The following is a 21,396-nucleotide window of genomic DNA, read 5'->3' as shown; positions in this document are numbered from 1 at the left end:
GGAGGTCAAGGCCGCAAGGAGCTGGGCCCAGGACAGCCTGCTCGTCAACCTAGCCGAGTCCTGGGTTGGCCTGAGGAAAGTGCGTCATGCCCTCTCGCCCTGACCGTTCTCCCTCCCGTCCCGCGCAGCCAGGAGCTGACACCATTTCTTGCGATAATCTAGGGTGGCGAGGCCTACCAGCAGGCCTTCTACGTCTTCGAAGAGCTCGCCCAGTCCCCCGCATCGTCGTCGGCTCGGACCCTCGTCGCCCAGGCCGTGGCGGAGCTGCACCTGGGCCGCACCGAGGAGGCGCAGGTGGCCCTGGAGCAGGCCATCCAGAAGGACCCCGCAAACGCCGACGCCATCGCGAACCTGCTAGTCTTGACCGTCATCGCTGGGAAGAGCCCAGAAGAGCACTCTGCGTATGTTCTCTTTTTTTTTTTTGTCTTCATTGTCTATCGACGCCAAGAGTGCGGCTGCTAACATGACTACCTCGCTTCTCCTTCAGCTCACTGCTGGCGAAGGCGCCGGACCACCCGTTCCTGACCGACCTGGAGGAGAAGAGTGCGCTGTTTGACAAGGCGGCCGCAAAGTACAGCGCAAAGGTTTCGAGCTGAGCACGGTGTTTGGGGCGTTCAAAAGGGTGTTACGAAGTTAATGACACTGTCTACCAGACGGGTTTACAAAAATGAATCTAGATCTTCTGGGAACCGAGAGTATGTGTCCGCGAAGTGCCCCACCAGGTTAAACCCCCTTCAGCAATAGCCGTCGAAGATGGCTGCGGCGTTCATCTCGATGTGCTTGCCAGCGGTTGTTGTCTCGATGCTCGCTGACCAGCTTAGCACCACTGAGTTCAGGGTAGGAGGAGTCTTTGCCGCAGACCATTGCACAAGCGTCAACAACACAATGATAATTCCAAGTAGGCTTCCAATCACGGCAGCGCGAAAGAGCGCGAAGTTGACGTGCTCCCAGTGCGAGGTCTTAGCTGGACCGTGGTGAGCCACAGGGGGAACGAGCGCCTTGAGACGGGCCTGCCGCAGCTCCTCTGCAGCACTGTTGAGATGACGAGCAATCTCGAGGATTTCGAGACCGCCAACGTTGCCAAGATTGATATGGACTTGTTGGACTGTCCTCACGGCCCCGAGAATTTTGCGCACCTTGGGCGGCTGGCGGGAATCTATGCGTCAATATGGTGGTCTACGAGATCCGGTCTGCGCATAGGAATGGGGCACGAGGCTGGGCTCACCTTCGCCTCATCGCCCTTGGGGCCTTGGCGGGCGAGACTGGCGGTCCTGGATGAGGAGCGGCTCGTATAGCGATACATGGCCGCTTTGCTGACGGAAGTGGAGTAGATTGTTTCTGTTGAGGAGCGTGCTGTGATTTCTATGCTTAGGCAGCTGGTGGGGAAAGGCGATGTCGATGGGGAGCCTGGAGAGATGGGCACATGGGAAAGAGGTGCGACGATGCACCCTTTTATAGAACGATGGGTCCCTCTTTGCTTCATCGTTTTGATACGGGCACTGGTTCTAATTGCTTCCCCTTCATCTGTCCCTTATTCTGAACCTTTGTAACGCATCTCTATGGAGCGGAGCTTCTACCATCTCTTTATCTTGCCAACTAGGTAGAGCGGGAGACAGAACTACGAAAGAAGATCTTCCTCACGGCGCTACACCTCTCAGGGTACTCAGCAGACGACAACAATGGGTATGCAGACTCATATGTATCTTCTCTGCTCTATTGAATCCATGACAGTAGCATAGCAAACAAGATGCTTGGCTTGCCACTACGAAGAAAGAAACAACAAGATAGGAAACGGGTCTGTAGAATCCTCATCGCAGGGACATAGAACCCGTGCACCACTCGGGACCGCGCGCCTCAACGGCTACAGATAGGGCGTAACGTCATGTCTATTAGCCGCGCCGCCTTTGCAAATCTCGTGGTTTCTATCCATTGCCACGTATCAACCATGATCTGACTAGACCTTGTCGATCTGCCCTTGGGCAGCTTGAATACTTGGCCATGCTACCTTGTTGCGTTGAAGTCTACGCCGTGACAAAGATTCACTCAAGCGAATATCCTCATAGTAACTCGGCATGGTGTATCTGTTTGCATATCTGTGAACCGACACTCACTTTTGGATCCGGATTGTTAGCGTCCAGATACCTTCTCGTCCGCTCGAGGTCTGCGTCTCCAGCTCTGCTAGGCCCGACTAGCGATAATCGAGCGGTCATGTATCACCCGCTAGGCCTGGCTTGACCCCCCGAGGAGGCGCGGTCGAGACGGTCTTCCTCTCCTGTCTGCTGGATCCGGATGGCACAGAGTGCGACCTCGCCGAGGCCATCTCGCCCGTTACGTTGTAATCGCGAGCGCCAAGTTTGGAAGAAGCGAAGGCAAATTCTGGAGGGCGCCCGGAATCAGGGGTAAGGACCGGTCCGAGGTCGCTTGGGATCAAGGAGCAGCAGCACGAGGTGAGATAGACTCTGGAGCTAGCACTGGAGCTCCTGCGAAGCTACACGCCGTTGCTGAACCAAACCCGCAACGCTGCACATTGTGCTGGACAGGCTCAACTGCTACAAGCATCAGGACACAGTAGCGGCCGCCATGGACCGGCTGGCGCGCCTCGTCGGCTCCTTAAGCTGCGGCTAAGGGCGGCTCCGGATCAAGCTCCTGTCGGTGTGCGAGATGTCGTATTGGCACGGCGTTTTGGCATGAGCGCTTGCTGATGCGACCTGGCGGCCATGGCACATGTTGGTCTTCAATTGTGGCCAGAAGAAACTCTCAATGGCGCAGGCGCGAGGCAAGGAGAGGCTAAAAACATGGCCGGAGCAGGTCCAAAGAAGCCTCCAAAGGTGGAGGCCGTAGCTCCTGGCTCAGAAGTGCCTATAGCGTGGCGAATTGGGTGAGCCTTCCAAAGAAGAGTAAAGGAATGAGATTCGACGAAAGTGGAAAAAATCGATCATCATGTGCTCCATGCCCAAGCCTCTCAATTAAGTGGGTCCGTAGAAACACTGCTGCAGCCTCTAATCTGGCTTTGGGGTTAGAATACGATAAAATGCGCTCACTATGAAATAGGTGGTTGCTTGTTGGGGAGCGTAGAAATCCTTTTGCCTGGGCTTCATGTGTTCGACGAAAACATGCTGCATTTGGGCAAGTCTATAGTGCAGGTATGCCTGGCCCTGCTTCTAGTATTGGGTGATGCATTTGTCCTGATATTCTAAGCCGCACACACATTGAGCGTTCTCCAAAAGAGGCTGTGAGACCTAGGAATGGACAAAACCACAAAGAAGTCACACACAAACCGTAGTGTTGGCCAGCAGTCATGACCGTCCGGCTGCTCGGTGAATTCGCTCCATTATCTTTGTATAAAGTCGCTCTGTTCCGCTGCCAAAGCACGACCCCTCCATTTGAGAAACATCGCTCTTGGAACCTCACAAGCCCCGACTGATTCCCACCATGATGTCTACCATCCAAGCAAACACACTCTCACGCCCCAAATACGACAAGATGTCTAGAATGGGCACCATGGGCATCCTCGTCGCCGACGGCAAGGTCCTGCTCATACATCGCAGGCTCAAGACCAGAACAATCAGGATCGACGGCCCACCGGGTACGCTCCCAGTGACGAGACTGAATCCCCCCCTGTGACGTGTTTGTGCTAACGGCATTTGGAAACTCTCAGACTCTTGGTCCTTCCCCGGCGGCGGCCTGGACGAGGACGAGACGCCGGAGCAGGCCATCGTGCGCGAGATGAAGGAGGAGATCGGCCTGGACGTCAAGATCAAGACCGTCGGAGACGAGCCCGTGTGGGGCGAGACGGACGACTTCCTCGAGGACGACCAGTGGCGCTGCTTCTTCTTCGTGCTGGAGCTGGTCGACCCCGAGCAGAAGCCCAAGGTTTGTTGACGATTACCTACCTCGGCTCACCCCGCTGGTTTCTTTCCCCAGGAGGCCAGACGCTGACTGTTATGTTTTTTTTCCCTGCTAGATCATGGAACCGCGCAAACACGTCGGCTTGAAGTGGATGGAGTGGAAGGAGATGTGGGCCATGATCAGCGACGACATGGCCGGCAAGCACAAGGATGATGGGTCCAGCGAGAGAATGCGTTTCTTTCCGTCGATGAAGAACATGGTCGGCAGGTATCCGAAGCGTTCGGATCCGGTCTGCCTGGAGAAGCGCCTGTGATGGAGAGGGCAGCTGCACAGTAGATGGCTCCAGGCGTTGCTTTGCGCATGTTTTCTCCACGTTTTCTGTTCTTAGAAGGGATGGGCTATGAATCGATGACAGCCTCTATGTTTTAAAATTACCCCCAGTGCACGCATTCAAATTATTTTGCTTGATCTATCAGTGATTCTGTGAACATAGGGATCGGAGGGTTAAAGCCAAAAGAGCCAAGCCCCGTGCAAATCGGCAGACGCAATCACCGACCACCGATGGCGCCCGCCAGGTGTTTGGTTGGCATCGGGAGAGATGAACCAATGGGACCGGAGGATTTAGGGAAGGTTGAGGCATGGTGGGGACTGGGCTACACCATCCCGCGGTGGGGTGGGAGCCCTGATCTGAGAAAAAGGGGCGATGGGTGGTAGCGAGGTACGATCTGGTGCTGGGCTGGAAGTACCATCTATCTTTCTCTCATCATGCTGCTTTGCTCTAACACACTTCCCGAGACGCGCACTTAAATCCGACCCCAGCCGAAGCCAGATTAGGCATTGAATTCGCGGCCGTCAGCTCTTGGGCTGTTTGACTCACTAGCCTCGTCCTGGCCCGCATGCTTTGTGCACTTGGCTCTGCTAGCTCCCTTTCCAGCTCGGGCGCCCTGGCAACCCCAGTCCGTAAAGGCGGCTGGAATTTACGCCGAATCGAGCACTTTTTGATAATACTTGGGTCTCGTGTGTGTTTTGTAGCCCAATAGCTGCCCTCGGCATTTTATATCTATTTCCCCGTCTTTCAAACCCGAACGCGTGGAGACTGTGACTCTAAACCACGATCCGTTTCCAAAGCCGACGTCTGAGCGTCGCAGTGCTTGAAAAGGAGCTAATACAAAAGCGAGGGGAGCCGCACCCAGTAATTTGTTTCGAGTCTCCCTGCCTCGTGCAGAATTTCTATCAACCCTCCATAACGCCACAACAACAGTGACGGACATCACAACACAAACGTCGTGGAAAGCCAGCTCTTGGTGCCGCAAAGATGGGCTCTGCCACAGACGCCGAGGCGGAGAGGCAGTCTCTGGAGAAACAAGCAGACAAACATGCTGCCGACAAACAGATGCCACCCACCACCGACGCCTCGTCCGATGAGAAGAATGGCGGCGCGCCTGGCGCGGCCGGGGCCAAGACGGCCGAGCCCGAGGCCCCCAAGACGGGCGCCGGGGCCGACGACGACATGCAGTACCCCAAGGGCCTGAAGCTGGTGCTCATCATCTCGGCGCTCTGCCTGTCGGTGTTCCTGGTGGCGCTGGACCAGACCATCATCGCGCCGGCCCTGGGCGCCATCACGGGCGAGTTCGCGAGCGTCAAGGACATCGGCTGGTACGGCGCCGCCTACCTGCTGACCAGCACGGCCACGTCGCTGACCTACGGCCGCCTCTACCGCATCTTCTCGGTCAAGATGACCTACCTCGCCGCCGTGGCCCTGTTCGAGCTCGGGTCGCTCGTGTGCGCGCTCGCGCCCACGTCAAACGCCTTCATCGTCGGCCGCGCCCTCGCCGGCGTCGGCGTCGGCGGCCTCTTCTCGGGCGGCGTCGTCATCCTGAGCTACACGCTGCCGCTGCGCCAGCGGCCCCTGGCCTTTGGCCTTATCGGCGCCATGTGGGGGATCGCGAGCGTCGCGGGCCCGCTGCTGGGCGGCGCCTTCACCGACCACGTCACCTGGCGCTGGTGCTTCTGGATCAACCTGCCCATCGGCGGCGTCGCCATGGTCGCCATCTTTCTGTTCCTGCACATCAACCGCGTCAACAACCCGGACGGCCTGAGCCTGGCGCAGCGCCTCAAGGGCATCGACGTCGTCGGCCTGGTCATGCTGGTGCCGGCCATCGTGTGCTTCCTGCTGGCGCTGCAGTGGGGCGGCAGCGAGCTCGCGTGGAACAGCTCCCAGGTCATCGGCCTGTTCGTGGGCGCCGGCGCCATGGCCCTCGTCTTCGCCGGCATCCAGGTCTGGCAGGGCGATAACGCCACGCTGCCGCCGTTCCTGTTCAAGAACCGGAACGTCGTCATGGCGATGCTGTTCGCCTTCTTCTTCGGCGCCGCCTTCTTCCCGCTCATCTACTACCTCGCCCTCTACTTCCAGGCCATCCAGGCCGACACGGCCGTGCAGGCCGGCCTGAAGCTGCTGCCGCTGCTCATCTCGGTGGTGGTGGCCTCCGTCGCCACGGGCGGGCTCATCACCGCCGTCGGGTACTACAACCCCTTCATCCTGCCGTCCATGGTGCTCTTCACCGTCGGCTGCGCCATGGTCTCGACCTTTGGCCTCGACACGCCCATGCGCGAGTGGTTCGGCTACCAGGTGCTGGCGGGCCTCGGTGTCGGCTGCGGCTTCCAGATCGGCGTGCTCGTCATCCAGAACGTGCTCCCTCTGGACTGGGTGCCGGTTGGAACTGCAGCGGTGCAGTTTATGCAGACGCTTGGTAGGTTTTTTCATCTCCTTCTTCTTTACTTACCACCACCAGCCCCAACCCTTCTTTTATGCTGACCTGGTTAAAACGCGCCCCTCCCCCACCCAAATTCCAGGCGGAGCCGTCTTCATCGCCGTCGCGCAGACCGTCTTCACCAACGGCCTCCTCGACTCCATCGCCACCGACGTGCCGGGCCTGCCGCCCGCCATCTTCATCAACAGCGGCGCCTCGGGTATCCGGCAGACGCTCGAGCGCCTGGAGCGGGACCCGCAGCTCCGCGCCGTCATGGAGCAGAACGGCGGCCTCGACCGCGTCTACGACCTGGTGCGGGCCGCGTACCTCCGGGGCCTGCGCGGCACCTACTACGTCGCGACGGCGTGCGCGGGCCTCGCCTTCTTCGCCGCCCTGGGGCTCAGCTGGATCAGCCTGAAGAAGAAGAAGGCCGCCGCCGGGGCCGAGGAGGAGGGCGAGGCCGACAGGCAGGCTGCGCCGGCTCTTGCTGCCGGACACTAGGGGCAGTAGGAATCCACTGTTTTAACTGTACTTTTAACCTTTTTTCTTTCTTTTTCAGGTCAAAGCTGTACCTTTTTTTTAATGTTAGAAACCACCCCTCTTAATCGATGGAGCTACGGCCTTTTGTACCAAGTCAGTTCCTACTGCGATATTAGACTCGCACGCCATCCCTCGGCAGCACCCTCGCGCGGCAGCTTCGGGCCCAGGCGCGGTCTAGTCACGGGATCTGTGACGGGGCGCCGCTTTGCTGGCTTTTCTCTTGGGAGGGAGGGCCTGGAATCCGTCTCATCATCACAAGGTTTGCCTGCCATCCGAAGGCGCCGAACCCGCCCTTCCCCCTTGGCCGTGCGGCCGCCGCGACCCCGACCGAACGTGCGCGTGCGCACGGCATTTGGCACATGAGCAGAGTTGCGATTCGCGGGCGTGCATGCAATTGTGTATCAGAGCCGCCAACTCTCCAATCTCCGCCAGGCCTAGTCAGGTCAGTCGGGATGACAGAAGGGAAAACAGACGACGCGACGACCTCTTACCATCAACCTACGTCCTTCCCTGCTCGTCCCGAGATTTCCCCATCATAGTCATGTTCCCTTTCAGGTAAACAAGCGCGGCCCATAGAACGTTTGTTTCGAAACATATTCACAACACTCTACTTATACTACGCGCTTCTGTGCACGTTTTTTTGATGCAAACACCAAGGGTTCATCCGTGGTGCCCTGCCCAGACACGGCCGCCTCTGCCCGCGCCGGCACGAGGCGTGCCTTAATCGGTAACCAAAGGGCTGGGTTCTGAAATGGGCGACGAACTATGCCCATCCTCCAACGAGCCCTCTTCCCGCGCTTTGTAGCCCTCGTGACAAAAGTCGGTCCGCCCGCATTGAAACATGCCGTCATTTTGCTCGATGCAACCCACCTATTCATATATGCCGCGCCCTCTTTTATTCCCCCCAGCGGGCGGGGGTCTCCCCGTGATCAGACACGGCGCGAGCGGGGAGTTTGTATCCGTAACAGCAAGTCCTTGTGTGTGCTGCAAACTCGGATCACAAGGCGGAAAAGAGAAGGAATGTGGCAGTGGGAGATCGATCTTTCCTCTCCTTTCCCCTATATTAACCGAGGTAGAATCACACACGCTCGATGCTCGACTCACCTGCCACCCCCCAAAAAGTCGCTAGGCCTGCGCACAGTCAAGTCTAGAACCCGCTCCCTGGCGGCCGCAGTAGGCACATTAAGGAGAAAATAGGAGGCAAGGATCATGTGGTATGTGTTTTGGGAACTACTTGTTAGCAGTGAGTAGGATACAATGTCGGCTACGTCGTAAAAAAAAAGGCATGTCGTCCCGCCTCACCATGCGCCAAACCCACCTCCTTCCGTCAGGCTCCTAACTTCCTTAGCTTGGCTTGGCTTGGCTTCTCTTCCGGCTTCGAGTAATTCAAGGGCGTAGCCGCATGTCTGACATCGAACCTGGGCTAGTGGTGGACTGCTCATCCTCTCCTTGTGATCTTCTTCTCCTTGGGCCGGTTATAAAAACCCCCTCCCACTCGCAGACGCTCCTTTCGCGCGCTTGGTGGTGCATCTGAAGCAGCCAGCGTCAGCCTCCTTTCGTCGAATATTGACGATAGCAGAGAGGATCGAACATGAAGCTCCTACTGCACCTGCTCGCTTTCGTCAGCCTGTACGCCGGCCTCCCGGCGCAGGCTGTGTCTACATTCGCCCCGGCCAGACCGCCGGCGATCCCCTTGGCCGTGAGATCGCCATATCTAAACACCTGGCTCAATGGGGATGCCAAAGGCATTCTGCCTGGCACGTGGCCAAAGTTCTGGGCGTAAGTCTACAGCAAAGAAGGAGGGGCATGTGATGTGGGATAACGACTGACACGACAGCCTCCAACGATATAGAGGCCAGATCACCGGATGGCAGGGCTTCGTCCGGGTGGACAACGCCATGTACAACTGGATGGGCGCGGCTCCCGGCCCGCCCGCGGTCAACCAGCTGTCCTTCACCTACACGTCGACCAAGAGCATCTTCACGTTCGACGTGGGGGGCAAGGTCGCCATGACCGTGACCTTCCTCTCCCCCGTCTACCCGGACGACGTGGAAAAGCAGTCGCTGCAGTTCTCGTACGTGCGCGTCGGGGTCAAGTCCTCTGACGGGGCCAGCCACAACGTGCAGGTGTACATGGATGTCGCGGGAGGTGAGTTTGCAATACGAGGGATATCCGAAGGAGAGAAAAGGGCAGTGTGTGACTGACCATCATCCCCCCTGTCCCACGGAGCAGAATTCGCCAGCGGAGGCGACCACTCCAAGATCATCCAGTGGAGCAAGGGCACCTCGGGCACGGGCGGCAACGCCGTCGAGTACGCCGAGTTCGCGCTCCGGGACCAGGCAGTGTTCCGCGAGAGCAACGAGCAGGCCAACTGGGGCACGTGGTTTCTCGCCACCTCTGGGGACGCGGGACTAACGTCGCGCGTGGGCGGCGGCGATGTGGCGACGCGGCAGCAGTTCGCGGCCGACGGGCGGCTCGACAACTCGGTCGACGGGAACCCGCGCTCCGTGGCCGACAACTGGCCCGTCTTCGCCTTTGCGCGCGACCTCGGCGGCGTGTCCGGGGAGGAGAAGGAGGTGGTCTTCACGCTCGGGCTGGCGCAGGACTCAGTCGTCAACTTTCAGGGCCAGGGCGCCTCGCCCACGGCGCTGACGGGGCCGTGGAAGAGGAACTTCGGCAGCGCGGCCGACTCGGCGGCCGGGTTCCACCGCGACTGGAGCGCGGCTGTCCGGGCGGCGGACTCGCTCGACGAGCGGATCCGGGCCGACTCGGCGGCGGCGGGCGGGGACGACTACGCTGCCATCACAACACTGGCGGTACGGCAGACGTTTGGCGGGCTGCAGATGGCGCAGGGGCCCGGCGGCCAGCAGTACGTGTTCCTCAAGGAGATCAGCTCCAACAGCGACGTACAGACGGTCGACGTCATCTTCCCGGCCATGCCGATCCTGCTGTACCTCAACCCGCGGCTGCTGCGGCTGCTGCTGGACCCGCTGTACGAGAACCAGGAGGCGGGCCACTACCCCAACAGCTACGCCATCCACGACCTGGGAACCTTCCCAAACGCCCTGGGCTACCCGGCCGGCAACGACGAGCCCATGCCGCTCGAGGAGTGCGGCAACATGATCATCATGACGCTCGCCTACGCGCAGCGCGCCGCCGACGACGACTACCTGCGCGCGCGCCTGCCCAAGCTGCGCCAGTGGGCCGCCTTCCTCGTCGACGACAGCCTCGTACCAGCCAACCAGCTGTCGACCGACGACTTCGCCGGCACCCTAGCCAACCAGACCAACCTGGCCATCAAGGGCATCATCGGCCTGCGCGCCATGGCCGAGATTGAGCGGCGGGCCTCGTCAGGCGCCGCTGAGCTGGCCGTGGAGCAGGAGTCGTTCGGCGCCATCGCGAGCAGCTACCTCGACGCCTGGCAGCGCCTGGCCGTCAACTCGGCGGCCAACCCGCCGCACACGACGCTGTCGTACAACCAGCCCGACAGCCACGGGTTGCTGTACAACATCTACAGTGACCGTCTGCTCAACCTCGGCTTCGTGCCCCAGTCCGTGTACGACATGCAGAGCACGTTTTACAGGAGCGTGGAGCTCGAGTTCGGTGTCGCCCTCGACACGCGCCACACATGGACCAAGAGCGACGTAAGCTTCCTTCTTCCCATGTTCCCTTGTTCCCCCTTGTGAACCACCACCCATCCATACGCCAACCAGAGAGACTGACGTACCCGAACATAAAAACAAAAGTGGCAGATGTTTGCCGCGGCCGTGGCCGACAACGAGACCAAGACCATGTTCGTCTCCAAGTTGCGCAAGTGGATCGACGCCACCACGTCAGACAGGGCCATGACGGACCTCTACGACGCGAGCACGGGGGGCTACCCGGGAGGCGGGCCGACGTTTGTGGCTCGGCCCGTTATGGGGGGCTTGTTTGCCCTCTTGGCCTTACCAAAGTGAGAGAAGTTTCCGTCGTAGTCTTCTTCCGTCGTTTTTCTTTGTCGCCTAAAGAATAAAACAAAACTGGGCAACCGCTTATACAGTCGTCTGAAATTTGTCTCTTGCTTCCCCCTTTAGAACCACCGAATCAGGCCCAACCCCCGGTTCCGACACCCGGCGGCCTATCTGCCCGAGCTGCAAGGAGCAAGAATCGGGCGCCCTGGAGCGCGCCAACTTTGGCCGCACGGGGCTCTGGAGACTGGACGGCCGCGGCCGCGGCGGCACCAGACGAGCTGGGTCCATCTCGTCCTGGTGTGGCCGCCGGCTTGGACTTTTGCAGGGCGGGGAAGCTTTCCAGAGGGCGTGGCCCGAACTTGGGGGAGCCTGGTCGATCGCGTCGTTTCCACCTCTATTCGCGGCCATCGTCCATTGGCTGCGGGCGCGGTGACAGACCCCCGGCGGTGGGTGGTCGGTGGTCGGTGGTGACAGGGATGGGGACGATTGATACCTAATAGATAATGGACGGGCAATGGACGGGGTAGGTAGTATTTCAGGTGGCGAATATTAGCTATTTCTTGGTCACCGTCGGTGTGATGAGGGTGTGATGTGCAAGCTCGGATGGAAAGCTTTAGTGTTAGTTGGCTGCTCTGGGGGTCTGGCTTGAGGGCTTGCCCATGGCGGCGGTCTTGTGACCCCCACAGCCGGCGCGTTCCCGCCCGCACAGGAGCTGCACTGCAGGATCCTACTCGGGACCCTGGTTTGCCGTCGCTTGTGTATAGTCCACGCCGCCGTGAGCGGTGCCGCGAGTGCCGTTTCCTGGTGGCGTGTGGGCAGAACGGCACATGGATTCACCATGGCCAGACGTGACGAGCCGAGTCGTGTGAGTGGAACAAAAGAAGGAGCAGATGGTAGTCAGCTTTCGGCACGGCAGCTCCTTCGCATTCGATAGAAGGATTGCAGAGCTTCCATCCCCGCTAAAAAGACCAGTCACGGGCACATGGAGAAGGGGCGGTTTTGCCTGGGAAACGACATGAGATAATAATACCAGACATTCATGCGAGGGCAATCAAAACAGACACGTCTCGCGCTATAGGTAGCTGACTTGACGTATGAGATCGATACGGCCCAGCGAGATGGGGGGACGACTGTAGCTCGACCAGCTGGACGGGAGCGTCCTTTGTGTGCTGCAAACGTCGTGCCATCCCGACGTTCCACATCGAACAATTGACGTTCGATAAATCACAGCTAGGGGGCCCGACAAACAGGGGCCCGACAGACATCAGTTCTGGTTTCCAGCGCCAGCTCCAAGAAGCCGGCCCACCCGCCTTCCCCACCCTGGACCAAGCTAAGCAGCAGCCTGGCCCCGCATCCCCAGGGGGGAGGAAGGGCGTGCAACCTCGACCGTACTCCTTTCTCCAATCAACCAAACCTGATATCAGGCTCAGATCCCCTCGAAACGACGGATTGACCGACGCCCTTGGCTGGTATTTTTGTTGGCGAAAACATCAAGGCGAAAACAAAAAGGCTGTACAACACTAAATAGCCACCCGTGGCCTACTTTCTCGTTCTCTGTACCTCCTTTTCCAGCAGCCCTCCTTTGACGAACCGCTCGTTACTTTACCTTTTTACTTTCCTTTCGCTTTCTCCAGCCCTTGCGCGACCCGACCCAAACGAGACGACGGCTCTGCGAGCATCTCGAGCGGGGCATTTCCCGGCCTCGACCCAGCCATTATAGCCTGCTCGTCTCGTCCGCGGGCAGCCACGCAAGTCAAGATGAATCCTCACCAGAAGAACAAGATTGACATCAACGTGAGCCCCTCCGACACCTTCAAACCCTCTGCCCCATCTTCCCCCCGCAATCTCTCCCGAGCCTGAATAGCCCATGTGTCACGATCCGCGGTCGCCGAACCCCGCAGCTAACCACGGCGCTTCTCTCTGCTTGACGACCACCCAGTCCCTCTCTCCCGAGGAGCAGCGCCTGTTCCGGCTCTACGGCAAGCTCCCCTCCAAGTCGGACCACTTCGCCAAGCACCTCAAGGAACGCAAGTACTTCGACAGCGGCGACTACGCCCTGTCCAAGGCCGGCAAGGCCGACTCGGTCGACGCCGGCTCCGTCGGCTCTCAGCACCCCGTGCCCGAGAACATCCCCCACCTGTCCTCCCCCGCCAGCGGCTCGTCGGGCAGCTCCGGCCTCGCCAACGGCCTGATACCCCACCTGCACCCGCCCGCCGGCTCCAGCGCCGGCGTCGCCGCCGCCGCCGCCGCCGGCAGCCCCGTCAAGGAGAGCAGCATCCTGCACCGCGAGACGAGCGCCGACGACGCCGACGACGCCGACGAGGAGACGGACAAGGCCGCCGCCCCCGCGGCGCCCGCCGGGGCCAAGCAGGCCGCGCTGCAGCAACCCGACAGCGCAGCCAAGGCCGAGGCTATCCCGATCCGAGGATAGATCTGCGTCGAGGCCGGAATGGCCTGGGTCTCTCTTCCTGTTTATTCTTTTATCGCCACTTCTGAGCCTTTTCTCTCTTTCACAAAAAGCTCTCTCTATATCTCCTCTCTCCCTTTCAAGGCCAGGATTGATGTTTATCTGGGCATCCAGGTGAACAATTACCCCGCCTTCTGTGTCCCCTCTTGATGTTGAATGAATACCTCTTCTGGGAAACGAAACGACCATGAAGGGAGGATTATGACTGTGCGGTGGCTTTGTGGCGAGCTATGATAAGGAATCGGTGGGGATGCTTGCCCTCCCATTTATCTCCTATCTGCGCCGTTCTTCTCTTTCTTGCTCAGTTTTGCTCTCGATTTTGATCTCGATCTGTTGCGACCTTTTTACGCGCAACAATTGCGGCGTCTGGCTCTGGAACTGGGAGTTGCGGGGGGAACGGTATGAACGCAAATTGATATTTGGTGATATGGGATATGAGGTTGTTTATATGACGTGGGCACATGTCCTTTCCCCCTCCCCAGTCTTTCTCGTGATTTCATGGATTTGCTTATGAACCCCAACGTTGCTCGTTTGTGCTATTCATCCAAGATGCATAGCTTGACTGCGCCATGATGTGATGCCCTAGAATTAGGATCCTGCCTCCTGTATCCACGCTCGGCAACACTCACTCATAACAACGGCGGCAACTTCTATGAGCCCTAATAATTCATTCGCCTGATATTCGTGCCTTCACATGACTTTCACGGGACTGTGCAAACTCTGTTGCGGAGAATCATGGAGAGAGTGGTATCATGTCTTATTTTCATCATAGGTTCGTTCCATGCATATCCCCTCTCTATGACCCAAAATGCCAGCCCAGCGACCCGAGTTGCCCTTGCCCTTTGTGGTGGGCACGGATTTGCCTGATATCCCCAGCCTTTGCCTGTGCGCCCGACCTGCCAGCCTCACAGCCTCATGACGACTCCAGGGCCTTCTTGGCCATGGCCAGGGCGCCCTCAAACGTCTTGTTCCCGCCGATGAAGCCGGCGGCGTGCACAAAGACGCAGCCGGGGATGCCCGTGATCTTGTCGAGCTCCTCGTCCCGGAAGCCCCTCCAGGCCTCTGGCAGCGGCAGCCGGCTCTGGAACGAGTCCTTGGACTCGGGCACGGCCTGGACGCGCCACTTGGCGTCGGGCGCGGGCTTCTCCGGGTACAGGACGTAGACGACCTTGTTGTCACCAGCAGCGCCCTTGGCCTCGGCCTCGGCCTCGAGGTTGTAGAGGTGGTCCTTCCACGGGACCGACTGGCCCTTGAAGACGAGGATGCGGCCGCCGCCGCGGCCCGGGGCGTCGTGCTCGTCGCGGTGGGCAAAGGCGTCGGCGACGACGGAGCGGGCGGGCAGCCACGAGCGCGTGTAGTAGTCGAGGTCGAGGTCGAACTCCATGCCGATGCGGGCCGACGCCGCCTCGAAGCGCTTGTCCTCGGCCGCCTGGGCCTCGGCCGGGTCCTCGGGCACGGGGTCGTTCCAGTTGGGGTTGAGGCGCCCGACGACGGCGCCGAGGGTGAAGCCGCCCGTCGAGAAGCGCTTCTCGGCGCCGGCGGCCGCGAGCAGCGCGGGGTCGTACGAGTGGATGCCGTTGTCGTGCGCGTCGAGCGCCTCGACGAAGCTCTCGTACAGCTTGGCGTAGAGCATGTCGACCGTGGCCTCGTTGTCGCTGTCCGGGTCGCCCAGGCGGCGCGCGATGATCTGGCGGCCAAAGTGCATGTAGACGAGCCCGGCGCTCGACAGTTTGGTCTGGCGGCCGGGGAAGGTGGTGTTGAAGGTGCGCTGGTGGTGGTCGAAGCGCAGGCGGTCCGGGTCGTATTCGCCGCCGACGTCGACGACCGTGTGGCAGCCCGACAGCACGGCCGGGTCGCGGGTGCGCACCAGGGCAGCGCCGGCGTAGGTGGGGATGTGCTGCCGCAGCATGTAGACGGCCAGGGCCTCGTCGGCGTGGAAGTGGCCGTTGTGGGTGCCGATGGCGACGTCGGGCCCGCCGTCCGCCGCCGCCGTCTTGAGACGCTTCGCTGCGCTCTCGGCCATTTTGATATTGTGCGCCAGGAGGCGCCGGAACATGAAAGTAAAGAAGCGACGGATGGGAGCAGCGACTCTTTGCCTGGTGGGAGGGGGCGGCGCTGCGAGTTGTGGGAAGGAAGTGGGGGGGACTTGATGAGCCCCAAAAAGTAGACGTTGTGCGCTGCGGCGGTTATGATTTGCGCCTGGTGTGGTTGGCGGTGTCAACGGACCTCGTGGATGACGGTCAGGCTGCGGGACGGTTTGTGTGAAGTAGCAGGGCGCCTGGGAGAGACGAGGCCGTCTTGTTTTTTGGTCTTAGCAGAGCAGCGGACAACCCCCCGCCGAAAAGCTTCGTTCTGAGGTGGGTGGGCTGTCAATGCCGCCCGCTGCGTCGATTTGGTTGGTTGGGCAATCGCCTGCTAGCCAGGGCCCCTGCCTGGAGCAAGCTGCGCCGCCCCACTGGTTGCATCCATCGCCGGACCTAGACAGCCCAGGGAGAGAGAAGAGTGGATTCTTGGGGAAGGCAGCTCTGGCTGCAGCGCTTCTCGTCGACGGGGACGCGCGGTTGGAAGCAGCAAATCCAGCAAGGGCTACGGGCAGAACATGCATCACGACACGACTGTGTCCTGCCCTGATTTCTCCATCAACCCTTGCGTGGCGCCGCGTTTCGGCTGCGAAAGGACTTGACTTTAGAAACAAAATCCAAACCACATCACCATCCATCACGTCACTTCAATTCAACGCGCCTGGCTTTAACCCCAACTTCATGCGGCTTCGAACAAGCCATCTCCCGAGCTCCAGACAATCGCCCATCGCGTCACGCACTCTCTCGCACACGCAGCCTGGCCCCTAAGACCACGACGCCGCGATGGACGACGATGCGACAGCGTCCCACTCGGACCTCCAGATGGAGGACGTCGGACACGGCGGCAACGACAGATCCAAGGGCTCGTACAAGTCATGGAAGAAGAAGTACAGAAAGATGCGCGACAACTTCGACCGTAAGATGCGCGAAAGCGAAGAGCTGTACCGCAGGGAGCAAAAAGCCATCGACACCAACAAACGCATCGCCATTGAGATTGAGTACGTGTTTCCCATTTTGCCGTGATCCTGTCTGCATCTTTTCTAACCTCGACCAACCTCAGTCGTCTCCTGGACATGCTCCTAGATCTCAACAACGCGCCGCAGATCCCGACGGACAGGCGCTTCGATCTGAGCCTCGCAAACAGGCCCAAGGACATGTCTGACGAACCCGTCCTGCCTATCGACCGCCCAAGGCGAGCAGACACAGACGACGATGACGCACCGCGATCTGGAAAGTCCTTCGCCGAACTTTTAGAAAAGGTGCCGCACCACAAATACGCAGTCGCGGCACGCTTGTTCCCCGATGTTGTCTCGGACCTGGAAGCCGGAACCGAGGGATTCCCCGGCGCCATCATAGACCCTTCCCAGGCCAGCCACCCAGCCTCGTTCCTTACCGCCGACGACATTGACAACTACCTGTGGGAAGCCGACTGCCGCATCGCCCAGCGTCGCCAAGACCTCGACGCCCCAGCCTTACCCCAGCTGCCCACACTCGCGCCCAAGGCACTCGCCACGCTGCAGGAGGCCAGCGGCAACAATGGCACCGTGTCCAACGGCGCCACCACGGGCAGGAAGGGCGAGCGCGGAGGCGAGGGTCGCTCCCGGGGGGCGGCAGCGGCCGCCACGGCCGCCGACGAGGCCATGTCGGCCGCGAGCCGCGATTTTGCGCTGCGCAACCCGACCAGCGTCTATAACTGGCTGCGCAAGCACGCGCCCAAGACGTTCCTGCAGGACGGCGAGACGTCAGCGGACAAGGAGAACGGCGACGATGACGACCACCACGCCCACAACGGCGGCAGCCACAAAGGCCGCCTGGCCGCGGGCGACAAGGCCGCACTGGGCTCGGCGGCGCGCAGCCGCAAGTCGGTCGGCGGCGCGGCCGATAGGAGAGCCGCAGCCAAGGGGACCACGACGCCAACGGCCAACAGGAGATCCTCGGCTGGGGGCGCTAGAGGGACGAAGCGGTCCGCCGCCGCGGCGCGCTCGTCGCTCTCGGCGTCGATGATCGCCGCGTCGGACCTGGAGGACGGCGCCAGCGTCGCGACCCACGACGACGACGACGAGACCATGTCGGCCGACGCCGCCGTCGCGGCGACCCCGACGGCGGGCAAGGGTGCCGCCGGTAAGCGCAAGCGCCCTGCCGACGACGATTCAGGGTACCGGCCCAAGGGCGGGTCCAGCAGGCCGGCCAAGAAGTCGAAGCGCAAGAGCGAAGGCGGGGACGGCGACGTTACCCCGACAGCCACGGGCCGCGGCGCAAAGTCGCGCAGGAGTCACCTGTCCACCGCCGAGGCGGTTGACGAGCCCGACACGGACGAGGTCGAGTAGGGACGGGTGTCCCCTTGCACTCGGACGGGTTTTTAGATCTTGCACCCGCCCTCTCTCTTCCTTTGTTTATTTCTTTCCTTATTTAACTTGGCCATGTAACTTGTGAACAATATTGCAGCCGTGTAGGAATAGGTTAGAGCTGCGCTGAGTTGTGTCGGGGTTGGCGATGGCTTACAAAAACGGGCAAAAGATTGGGCGCTTGGAGTTGGAGTCGAGGGAGTCTCGGCAGGGATTGACTGGATGGATAGGCCTGCTCCATTAATCAACGTTTAGCCATCCACGCTTTCTGCTGCCTGTAGCGATTTCTTTTTCCATGTGCCCTCTACAGGAACATTCAGCGCTTTTTGTATCCTATCGGCCTAGCAGGCATATGAAATGCTTGTATGTACTACTTTGATACGTACACCACGACAGCGTCTCGATCCTATTTACAAGAATCTCTGTCCAGCCCCAAGCCTCGTAGCGACACGGATGGGCCCCGATATGTATCCAACAAGATCGGCTGGCGGGAGCTGGAACCTATGCAGTGAGAAATATCCAAGCAAGTCTTTCCTTTTTTCCCCCAGTTTAACATCGAAAAGAAAAGAAAGAAAGAAACAAACCAAAAAACAAGCCAGGAATATTCTTTCTGACCACCCCATTCCTTTCATAGGTGGGATTTGCCATTCAATGCAGAAACCTGCTTCCCGCACGTTGTCATGGCTGGCGTGAGTGCGGAGTGCGCTAGCCCGAGATGATGCTGGGGGGCAGGATTTTTGGGTTAAGCCCAGCTGCGGGTGGGATTGGTCGTCGGGTTTGTTGGGGTAAAGCCGACAAAGACCATGCTTTTGCAGCGAACAAGAACAAGGGCAAACAAAAAGGGGGCTCTCGCGTCCCTCTTGCCACCCAAGATTTTACTCGAGTGGCTCACCCGAACTACCCGTTCTCTTCCAAATCGGCCCAGCAGCCCGCTTTTTACAGCTTCTCCTTGAGGATCGACTTCATCCGCCTCTCGACGGCGTCGAGGTACTCGTTGGTGGTGACGTAGTCCCCGCGGGCCGTCTTGCCGCAGGCGAGGGCGAGGTCCTTGGTCATGATGCCGTCGACGTCGACCGTGTCGATGCAGGCCTTCTCGAGGCTCTCGGCGAAGGCGACGACATCGGGGGTGCCGTCGAGGGTGCCGCGCTGGACGAGGCCGCGGGTCCAGGCGAAGATGGAGGCGATGGGGTTGGTCGACGTCTCCTTGCCCTTCTGGTGCTCGCGGTAGTGGCGCGTCACGGTGCCGTGGGCGGCCTCCGACTCGAACGTCTTGCCGTCGGGCGTGATGAGCACAGACGTCATGAGGCCCAGGGAGCCGAAGCCCTGGGCGACGATGTCGGACTGCACGTCGCCGTCGTAGTCTGGAAGTTGGTTAAAGAGAGGGGTTTCACACGTCAGTTATTGGTTCCCCTTTTCTTTCTGTCACAAACAAGTTCACGGAGCAAGTCCTTCTCTCTGTCTCTTACTCTTCAGGGCCATGATGTAGCCGCCGGTGCTCTTAATCATCTGGGCGACCATGTCGTCGATCAGGCGGTGCTCGTACCAGATGCCATTGGCCTCGAACTCGGGCTTGTACTTTGTGTCGTACAGCTCCTGGAAGATATCCTTGAAGCGGCCGTCGTATTTCTTGAGGATGGTGTTCTTGGTGCTCATGTACAGCGGCAGGCCCTTTGTGAGCGCCAGCTTGAAGCTCGAGTGGGCGAAGCCCGTGATGCTCTCGTCCGTGTTGTACTGGGTCTGGGCGATGCCACCGCCGTTCTTGAACTCAAAGACCTCGATCTCCTCGGGCTTGCCACCGCCTGCAGGAGTGTAGGTCATGGTCAGCCTGCCCGGGCCGGGGACTACCAGGTCCTTGGCGCGGTACTGGTCGCCAAAGGCGTGGCGGCCGATGATGATGGGCTTCTTCCAGCACGAGACGAGGCGGGGGATGCGGGGGATGACGATGGGCTCGCGGAAGACGGTGCCGCCCAGGGCGTTGCGGATGGTGCCGTTGGGCGACAGCCACATCTTCTTGAGCTTGAACTCTTCGACGCGGGCCTCGTCGGGCGTGATGGTGGCGCACTTGACGCCGACCGAGTACTTCTTGATGGCCTCGGCGGCGTCGAGCGTGACCTGGTCGTCGGTCTGGTCGCGGTACGGCAGGCCCAGGTCGTAGTACTTGAGGTCGATGTCGAGGTAGGGGTGGATGAACTTGTCCTTGATGGACTGCCAGATGATGCGCGTCATCTCGTCCCCGTCGAGCTCGACGACGGGGTTCTTGACCTTGATCTTTGCGGCGGTGGCCATGGTGCGCGTGCGCGTGGTGCTCGCCAGCGGGGGCAGGTACAGTCGGGCGGCGGCGGCGGCGAGGGGCTGGTGAGGGCGGGCGAGGAGCTGCTGGCGGGCCAGGAGCGCGGACTGGCCGAACACTCGGGAGGCGGCGGGACGCATCATGGGCCGAGGTAAGACACCTGCCTTGTATATTATAACCAGCGGGTTTCTTTAGGGGGATGCGCTGTCTGGCTAGCGGAATAATGCCGGGAAGATATCGGTTCTTCTCGCGACTCGAGAGTCTCGGGAGGGGGGGTGGATGCGCTCGGCGCACCTAAGGACCAGTAACAGCAAGGCGATATAGCAGCAGCAGCGGTGGCGGCAGCAAGCAAGCAGCAAATCACCTCGCACGGGATACGCTTTGAAGTGAGCGAGGGCTTCCCTAGTGCGAGCCACAGACAAAACCAGCGCTCGGCAGGGTTTTAGTCTGTTGCGATATTCACAAGCAGCCCACTTTCGAACCCGCGACTTCGGCGATTCGCACCCCAGCAAGGCGTGGAGCTCTTTCCCCTCTCGCTGCGAGCGATATGTCCCCAGATCCTAGCGCAGCGGGGCCGGCTAAGACGTCAATGGGGGCATGGATGGGTCCTTGCGAGCGAGGTCCTGATATCGGAGTAAACTGAATATGTAAGGGATACTAGGGGAGCGTTAGAGCAAGTCGCGACTGTTTCTTTTTCTTTTCTTTTTGCGGTATTTATGAAGCCATTCGCGAGTAAAGCTCAAGAACCAGTCAAAAAAAAAAGGGGGGGGGCCTCAATTGGCTCTTCCAACAAAGCCGACAAAAGCCACGAATCTGGGGGAAAGAGGGGCAGGCGCGGCACGGGTGAGGGGAAGGGGCCATCCATCATGCCAAACGTGCCGGCCGGGATTCTTGACCCAGAGCTCGGTTGAAGTGTGTACCAGAGTCACACAACACTTGCGTCCGGTCTAGATGCGGTAATTCAAGCTTGCGGGGAGGGAAATCATCCGCCCTCCATGATACAACTCGTTCCTTGAGCAGTGAGTGCTCCTGTGACGCCGATGATGACGGTGGTGACGGTGGTGATGTCGGGCCAGAAAAAAAAAAAAAAAAAAAAAGGGAATGCGTTCATACTTGGTGAGAGG

At 59.9% G+C, this 21,396-nt stretch overlaps 8 protein-coding genes across 9 annotated transcripts in view; 6 read left to right on the top strand and 2 right to left on the bottom strand.

Moving 5' to 3' along the window:
- GGTG_00306 overlaps positions 1-1,761 on the top strand; it is a 3,067-nt gene extending 1,306 nt beyond the window's left edge. Inside the window, exons 3-4 of one of the 2 annotated variants that reach the window (XM_009218049.1) lie at positions 163-401; positions 488-1,761. In XM_009218049.1, coding sequence (XP_009216313.1) covers positions 163-401; positions 488-596 — 348 coding nt within the window. In that variant the 3' untranslated portion in view covers positions 597-1,761. The remainder of the gene's footprint in view (positions 1-162; positions 402-487) is intronic. The other variant, XM_009218050.1, reaches the window with a different exon arrangement.
- A 1,264-nt stretch (positions 1,762-3,025) lies between these two features.
- On the top strand, positions 3,026-4,316 carry GGTG_00305 (hypothetical protein). Its single transcript, XM_009218048.1, has 3 exons — positions 3,026-3,586; positions 3,659-3,873; positions 3,965-4,316. Exons 1-3 carry the CDS (start codon positions 3,433-3,435, stop codon positions 4,160-4,162), a joined length of 567 nt encoding a protein of 188 aa, XP_009216312.1. The 5' UTR covers positions 3,026-3,432; the 3' UTR covers positions 4,163-4,316.
- Positions 4,317-4,948: 632 nt separating this feature from the next.
- Positions 4,949-7,200, top strand: GGTG_00304 (hypothetical protein). Its single transcript, XM_009218047.1, has 2 exons — positions 4,949-6,599; positions 6,703-7,200. The coding sequence occupies exons 1-2, from the start codon at positions 5,165-5,167 to the stop codon at positions 7,098-7,100; spliced, it is 1,833 nt and encodes a 610-aa protein (XP_009216311.1). The 5' UTR covers positions 4,949-5,164; the 3' UTR covers positions 7,101-7,200.
- A 1,530-nt stretch (positions 7,201-8,730) lies between these two features.
- On the top strand, positions 8,731-11,095 carry GGTG_00303 (glutaminase GtaA; the record flags this gene model as incomplete). The annotated part of the gene is made up of 4 exons (XM_009218046.1): positions 8,731-8,918; positions 8,992-9,287; positions 9,372-10,783; positions 10,892-11,095. The coding sequence occupies 4 exons, from the start codon at positions 8,731-8,733 to the stop codon at positions 11,093-11,095; spliced, it is 2,100 nt and encodes a 699-aa protein (XP_009216310.1).
- Positions 11,096-12,448: 1,353 nt separating this feature from the next.
- GGTG_00302 (endosulphine family protein) lies at positions 12,449-14,261 on the top strand. Its single transcript, XM_009218045.1, has 2 exons — positions 12,449-12,883; positions 13,029-14,261. Exons 1-2 carry the CDS (start codon positions 12,848-12,850, stop codon positions 13,518-13,520), a joined length of 528 nt encoding a protein of 175 aa, XP_009216309.1. The 5' UTR covers positions 12,449-12,847; the 3' UTR covers positions 13,521-14,261.
- On the bottom strand, positions 13,916-15,879 carry GGTG_00301 (hypothetical protein). Its single transcript, XM_009218044.1, has one exon. It carries the CDS (start codon positions 15,610-15,612, stop codon positions 14,470-14,472), a length of 1,143 nt encoding a protein of 380 aa, XP_009216308.1. The 5' UTR covers positions 15,613-15,879; the 3' UTR covers positions 13,916-14,469.
- Positions 15,880-16,057: 178 nt separating this feature from the next.
- Positions 16,058-18,369, top strand: GGTG_00300 (hypothetical protein). Its single transcript, XM_009218043.1, has 2 exons — positions 16,058-16,635; positions 16,698-18,369. The coding sequence occupies exons 1-2, from the start codon at positions 16,421-16,423 to the stop codon at positions 17,962-17,964; spliced, it is 1,482 nt and encodes a 493-aa protein (XP_009216307.1). The 5' UTR covers positions 16,058-16,420; the 3' UTR covers positions 17,965-18,369.
- Positions 18,206-21,369, bottom strand: GGTG_00299 (isocitrate dehydrogenase). Its single transcript, XM_009218042.1, has 2 exons — positions 19,449-21,369; positions 18,206-19,343 (listed from the first exon to the last, which is right to left on the bottom strand). Exons 1-2 carry the CDS (start codon positions 20,413-20,415, stop codon positions 18,919-18,921), a joined length of 1,392 nt encoding a protein of 463 aa, XP_009216306.1. The 5' UTR covers positions 20,416-21,369; the 3' UTR covers positions 18,206-18,918.
- Between the last annotated feature and the right edge of the window lie 27 nt (positions 21,370-21,396).

The sequence above is a fragment of the Gaeumannomyces tritici genome (assembly GCF_000145635.1).
Source record: "Gaeumannomyces tritici R3-111a-1 unplaced genomic scaffold supercont2.1, whole genome shotgun sequence".
Classification (NCBI taxonomy): domain Eukaryota; kingdom Fungi; phylum Ascomycota; class Sordariomycetes; order Magnaporthales; family Magnaporthaceae; genus Gaeumannomyces; species Gaeumannomyces tritici.
Note: the sequence above shows the minus strand (reverse complement) of the source record. Positions and strands in the feature narration are given on the sequence as shown.

What these genes read in the sequence shown, in the direction of transcription:
- GGTG_00305 (XM_009218048.1), top strand. Translation starts at nt 3,433, where the DNA reads ATGATGTCTACCATCCAAGCAAACACACTCTCACGCCCCAAATACGAC. An exon ending in CAGGATCGACGGCCCACCGG is followed by an intron (nt 3,587 to 3,658) that starts GTACGCTCCCAG and finishes GGAAACTCTCAG; the next exon opens with ACTCTTGGTCCTTCCCCGGC. An exon ending in ACCCCGAGCAGAAGCCCAAG is followed by an intron (nt 3,874 to 3,964) that starts GTTTGTTGACGA and finishes TTTCCCTGCTAG; the next exon opens with ATCATGGAACCGCGCAAACA.
- GGTG_00304 (XM_009218047.1), top strand. Translation starts at nt 5,165, where the DNA reads ATGGGCTCTGCCACAGACGCCGAGGCGGAGAGGCAGTCTCTGGAGAAA. An exon ending in GCAGTTTATGCAGACGCTTG is followed by an intron (nt 6,600 to 6,702) that starts GTAGGTTTTTTC and finishes CCCAAATTCCAG; the next exon opens with GCGGAGCCGTCTTCATCGCC.
- GGTG_00302 (XM_009218045.1), top strand. Translation starts at nt 12,848, where the DNA reads ATGAATCCTCACCAGAAGAACAAGATTGACATCAAC. An exon ending in AGAACAAGATTGACATCAAC is followed by an intron (nt 12,884 to 13,028) that starts GTGAGCCCCTCC and finishes ACGACCACCCAG; the next exon opens with TCCCTCTCTCCCGAGGAGCA.
- GGTG_00301 (XM_009218044.1), bottom strand. Translation starts at nt 15,612, where the DNA reads ATGTTCCGGCGCCTCCTGGCGCACAATATCAAAATGGCCGAGAGCGCA.
- GGTG_00300 (XM_009218043.1), top strand. Translation starts at nt 16,421, where the DNA reads ATGGACGACGATGCGACAGCGTCCCACTCGGACCTCCAGATGGAGGAC. An exon ending in CGCATCGCCATTGAGATTGA is followed by an intron (nt 16,636 to 16,697) that starts GTACGTGTTTCC and finishes GACCAACCTCAG; the next exon opens with TCGTCTCCTGGACATGCTCC.
- GGTG_00299 (XM_009218042.1), bottom strand. Translation starts at nt 20,415, where the DNA reads ATGATGCGTCCCGCCGCCTCCCGAGTGTTCGGCCAGTCCGCGCTCCTG. An exon ending in CTACATCATGGCCCTGAAGA is followed by an intron (nt 19,344 to 19,448) that starts GTAAGAGACAGA and finishes ACCAACTTCCAG; the next exon opens with ACTACGACGGCGACGTGCAG.